The 6,295-nt window shown below is 30.9% G+C and overlaps 1 protein-coding gene across 1 annotated transcript in view; it reads right to left on the reverse strand.

Annotated features, from left to right (window-relative positions):
- Positions 1-2,643, reverse strand: part of LOC132290128 (stomatal closure-related actin-binding protein 1-like) — a 36,431-nt gene extending 33,788 nt beyond the window's left edge. Inside the window, exons 1-2 of the mRNA XM_059790048.1 lie at positions 2,419-2,643; positions 261-563 (exon numbers count right to left, since the gene is read on the reverse strand). Of these exons, the coding sequence (XP_059646031.1) occupies positions 261-545 (285 nt within the window). The 5' untranslated portion in view covers positions 546-563; positions 2,419-2,643. The remainder of the gene's footprint in view (positions 1-260; positions 564-2,418) is intronic.
- Between the last annotated feature and the right edge of the window lie 3,652 nt (positions 2,644-6,295).

A 6,295-nucleotide genomic window follows, 5' to 3' on the forward strand; every position in this document is an offset into this window, starting at 1 on the left:
AAGAGTATTTAATTTTAAAAGACATTATTGGTTAAAATATATAAATATACTCAACTCAACTCCACAAAGCTTTTTCCAAACTATTTGGGTGGTTAAGAATTTTTTTTTTTAAAAATGCATATACATATTATTGAGTATAAGATAAGTATATGTCAACTAATAACATAGATTGATAATACCAACTTTAGCATGTGTATGAATTAGAAACAGAAATGTAAAGGGGTAATCCCAACATATTAAAAGAACAAAAAGACTGAGACCTCATCAGACAACTTAGCGGCAGCAGCCAAATTCTTGTCAAATTTACTGGCAAGGTCGCGAACAGAGAGACGCTTTTGCTGCTCCAGTAGCTGGGTCGTTTCCTGTGAAACAACCTCTTTCAAGGATGGACCCTTCCTGTCTTCCTTCACCTCCTCCAAAATCTGATTATCAGCTCCAATTTTATATTTTGGAAACTGGTTAGCAGCAAAGCTCACATCAGCTGAAACTGAGAGAACCGCCTCCATTTGCATCTGATCTCCACATTCCGGACTTACTTTCGTCATTTATCCAGATTTTATGTTCTGTTCATCATAAGCAAATTAGAGAGACAACCTCTAATATGAACAGCTAATAAAATTTAGTAATGGATCTCAGGAACATCAAGTGATCAATACATAATCAATAATGAGACATGGTTGATTTTTCTCATACCAGTTATGTCCATAAACAAAGTACCACTAATATCATAGTGCAGAAAAAATATTCAAACCATCTAATGAAAGTAACCAGGAAAATAGGTAAAAATCAACATTGGTGGGACTTGTAATCAAGAAAGATTCCTATAAGGACATTGATCAACTGATCGTCTATAGCTAAATGGATGACCAATATATCCAAGCAATGAAGGAAAATATTAAGCTGGAAAGACTAAAACAGCCAAAGATTTTCTATGAATGGAGGATAATCAAAGAAAAGCCCTGCATAGCATAACCAAAGAAGCAGAATCAAGATGTTTAAAAAAGGAGCAGTGATACACATCATGAATAAATTTCATGATTTGAATCTTAAATGATAAGTGGCTCTCCCTTAGGCCAAATATATATATATGGTGATACCAGTGATTTTAGGCTATTTTTAAAACATAGTGAATTGTTCTAAATGAAATCCCATAAAAAAAAAAGTGGACAAATGAATGATTCAATAAAAATAAATAATAAAAAATTTCATAAAATTGTTTAATTAAATTTTGTTTTCATAATAAAGTTTAATTTAATGGTTTTTTTTTTTTTCTCTTGTGATTGAATTTGAATCACGGGAAATGAAACTAAAGTTTTTCAATTAACATCACGGAAACCATTAGCGGAGAAGTTTATTGCACAGAGAAGATTGATTTTCATTCCAAAAATTTGATAGCATGGTAATATTCATGGAATAATAATCATTTCTCTAACTAAAACCCCTTCTTCACAACTTGTCCTCCCTATCTCTTCTTATACATATTAGTATCATATTCTTTTCCTCGCAGACTTATAGAGAGATGCATTCCCTAAATAAATCAGTATCTACTCTCTCTTCAAAGAAGGAATAAAAACATTCCAAATAAAAAAATAAAATAAAAAAAGGAAATATAAATAAAAAATTAAAAAAGGAAAAACGTGGCAAATAGAATGCTGCCACGTTTTTCATGATAACCTTTCCTGATGTTTATCATTTTCCTTAAAAAATATACAAAGACTGGAAATAGTGATTCTATGACAAAAGTAAGATATCTGATGACTAGAGACAGAAGGAGCATCCATAATAAGCCACCTAATCTCTCTAAAACATGTTAATATAAAATTCAAGAACAAGTTCCGTCATCAAGAAAGGGGAAAATTTTAAAAAATTAAATTAAATTAAATTAAAATAAAATAAAGGAAACAAGATTCTTATAATTTTACCCCCAAAAAATTAAAGAAATAAAATTTAAGATCTAAGAAAATAAGTAGTATGATGTTAAATATGAAATGGGAAATCAGTTGGCAATTATGATTTCCCAATGTGTGTTGCTATTGCTAAATGGAGTCATGAATTGCTGGTGTTCGAACGGCATTCCATAAATTGAACCCACGTTTCCAAGTGGCTTTACAGAACTAAATGTTCATCACCTCTAATAGATACATATATGGATATAGATAATGCATACCATGTACAATATGAGTATGAAGGTTGATATCAATAAACTTAAGAACATTCAGAGAAAGAAGAATAGAGTCCTCATAACTAAAGCAGAGTCAAAAGTAAAAGAAAATTAGTGTTGCTTAAAATAATCAAACTAAACTCTAATCCTTCAAACTTTTGAACAACAAACAAATGGCGTCAACGCATATAAAAATAAATATATATAGGGAGAGAGAGGGAGAGAAATTGAAGCTAAGAAGGTGAGATGGCACTTACAGATAGATGATAAAACAAAGTGGAGAAGGCTACTCATAAAAATGGTTGTGCATCAGTGCATGTCTATATATTCTTCAACCAGTTTTGCAGGGAAAGAAAAGAAAGAAAGAGAGAGAGATGTAAACAGGTGAGAAGAAGAAGAATCTGAGAGATGTCTGCTTTTTAAAAAGCAAAGTGAAAAAGGAAAGACCCTCTCCACTGCCCTCCCTGCCTTCCCTACCACCCTTTACCCTTCTTGCCAAACCCCATCACTGTAGTACAAATTCTTTTTCTTTATTTTTTTTTTTAACACACACACATGACAGACACAAGTCACCACCACAACCACCACCACCAACAAAAACATATTTTCCCAAGTGAAGTCATCATTGTAATTCTGCTAAAAAGCTCCTGGTTCAATAGTAAAAAGACAATCCACGCGCAGTCCCCACTCGCCCTAAGTGGGTCCCGTCCCAACCGCGCAATTATCCATTCCTGCTGCGGGTGGGACTGCCATTTACTCTTTTTCCTAGCCCTTGAGGTGGTGGGGTGGGGGTCTGTCTGTATTTACGGAACTGCCATTACGCCACGATACCAAAACAGTCAGCGGTACCACTTACCGTCGATGATGTCTTCTTCTGTATGTCTTTGCCAACCAAACAGTCAACAACCAACATGGTGTGGGTCCCACCCCAAAACGACAGTCGAGTCGAGTAGCGATGGCAGTAATCAGTTTCCCCGTGCTTGAATATATAGTATATATATATATATATATATATATATATATATTCCATATATCCCAAATTAATGTGCCGTACTTGAAAAGTCAATTTACTATTTTTTTTTTTATTTAATTATAAAAATAAATTATCTTGTGAATTCATTATTTTATAATTCATTTACTATTAATATAATAAAAATATATTAAGATTTATTATCTTAAAAAATTAGATTCTCAAAAACAAATGTTTAAGTTGAGGTAGATGGAATATAATTTTTATTTTAAAAAAGATGTACTGTTTGACAAATTGTAAGTCACGATTCACTAAATAGGACATTTAATTTGAAACGTAAATATATATATATATTCCATATATCACAAATTATATATATATATATTTTATATGTGTCTTACTTGAAAAGTCAATTTACTATTAATTTATTTATTTATTATTTTTTAACTTATAAAAATAAATTATTATGTGAATTCATTATTTTATAATTCATTCACTATTAATATAATAAAAATATATTAAGATTTATTATCTTAAAAAATTAGATAAAATTAGATTCTCAAAAATAAATGTTTAACTTGAGACTGATGGAATATGATTTTTTTTATTTTTTATTTTTTATTTTTTATTTGTGTCAAATGAAAATTGGTGGAGATTAATGATCACTTTTTCAGACAAATACTATATATTATATTCGGATGCTATATATGCTACTGGTCTTCAAAACAATGGCTAATTATGAAATTAGTCGGAGGAAACAACTTTAAGACTTGTGTGTTGTACAGTAACATTCTAATGATGACAATCGAGTAAGAATAGTTGGTGGGGTCTAGTAAACATTCATAATACTACGTACTCTCCGGACGAGTGGCGTATAATTCACTATCCAACCACAAGATGACATATGGACGCTATACAATAAAGAATTAAGCTAGGTTGTGTTGTTGTTGTGGGGACACACATTGATGGTGGAAATGATAGTTGTTGTAGTATTAGATAGACAAAACGGCTAATTAATTGGCGAGGTAGCTGGGGTTGCTTTCAACTTTAGATTGTTTATTACGTGTGGATGGGGCGCAAATGGTAGGTATATTGCACAACTTATTGTGCTTAATCATTAATCAACACTTGAGCTTTGCTTGGTAACCATAATTAAAGCTAACTACATCTGGCCCAGGAATCTGAAAGCTGTTGGGAACTATAAGATATTCGACCTTAATACATGCATTGTCTGTTTTTTTTTCTTTTTTTTTTTCACTTGCATATAAATATACTGTGTGTATACGTGTGCACCTTTATGGCGAGTCTATCATGAACTTATTTGGCCATACTATGTCTCACAGTATATCTATACTTTTATGAGTGCGGACGTGGAAGGATTGTCAAGACCAAATTTGCTGCTAAGTTTGTCTTGGGTGAACTAACTAGAGGAAATCAAATATTCTCGAGTTATACAGGCAACTAGAAGCATACGCGTATTGTAATATGCTTATCCGAGACATTGAGAAATATTCAGAAAAGTATTTTCAAAAAATTTTATCTCTGTAATCTGTTCATCTTGTTCGTCTTGGTTTCGGAGAGTTCCTATGACATAATGCATCTCGTCCCTTTGGAGGCGTGTTTGGTTTTTGGCAGTTGGTAAGGAGCTTGACATATCGGCCTTATCACTTGAACAAGTGTGAAGAGCATGAATTTACCCCCTCGCTAGTTTGTTCACCCAGCCTTAACTTAAAAGAGTTGATATCTAAATTTGCTTGAAGAGCCTCAATCAAGTGCATGATTTGCAGTAAAAGAAGAAAGAATCAAACAATACAACTACCTTAAGCAAAAAGTAACATTATCATCGTTAACTTCAAGAAAGTGACAAGTATCAATTATAATTCCTTGGAGAATGCAAAATGTAGCCAACTACATTCTACCATATATGGTATGGCACGAACTTTGCTCCATATGTTACAAGCTTTTAGAAAATTAAAATTATACCAATGTCACACAATTACACTAATGAAATCAGTATAACTGTATAAGTGCAGCGAAAAAAGAATCAAGCTACACCGTTACACTAATGAAAGCATGTGAATGCAGTAAAGAAAGCAAGCCTAAAGTTACATTGTTGAAGCAAGCTTTCTTTACATTGTTGAAGCAAGCTTCCAAAGAAACTACAAATGAAAGGCTTGGAGCCAGAGGCGGATGCAGGGGGCTGATGGGACTTGAGTCCCAATTTTTTTTTTTTTTTTTTACTATAGATAATTTTAGTCCAGTCAAAAAAAATAAAATAATAAATAAATAGTAGTACTAGCCAACCCCAAAATATATTTCTAGATCCGCCACTTGGAGCCCACTTAAAACAAGTATATAGTTTAGGTGTATTGGTGCATGATCCTTATTCAGACATAAATGAATTTTATTTATAGTGCAATTTATATTTTTAAAGGTGTACAATTTCTCATTTAAATAATTCTAATTTATGATATATATACTCCCTCTGTCCCAATTTAAGTGTCACTTATGGGAAGTAATAATTTTTAAGGGAACATGTGGGACATACATTGTCCGCTTGAAAAATTACTAACTTGCCCTTTCAAGTTTTAAATATTCAAATTTGAAATTTTAAACTCAAAGAACATATATGGAAAGGCTGTAAAATATATTATTTGGAAAAAGAAAATGGACACTTATTTTAAGAACAAAAAAGGAAAACATGACACTTATTTTAGGACGGAGGGAGTAGTAATTTTAGATAAATGTTAAAATTTATATTTTTAAAAAATTACTCCGACTAAATGTATAAGATAGTTCAAATATTTAGTGGGATAATGATATAAGTGTTTTAATATTAATATTTCCTTCCCTAATTATATTTCGTTTATTGAATTAAATAAATATATATTTTTAAAAAATTATATGTAATGTATTGAAACACTAAAATCCAATAATGTGTTTGCTCCTCTAATTATATTTTTTAATATTATATATTTTCTCTCTAATTAGATTTCCTTTTTTTTATATTAAATTTCAGTATTTTCAACTACCTATATTATAAAGATAAAAATATAATTTTTAATTGAACTTTAGAATAGGAATTCAATTATTGATAGATGTATTTTCAAACTCCTAAAATAATATCAAAATCAATTCTATTTTTTTATTAAAATTTACTAATA

Source organism: Cornus florida, unplaced genomic scaffold (assembly GCF_030987335.1).
Source record: "Cornus florida cultivar Cherokee Brave unplaced genomic scaffold, ASM3098733v1 CherokeeBrave_3.0.0_Hap2_Chr02, whole genome shotgun sequence".
Taxonomy (NCBI): Eukaryota; Viridiplantae; Streptophyta; class Magnoliopsida; order Cornales; family Cornaceae; genus Cornus; species Cornus florida.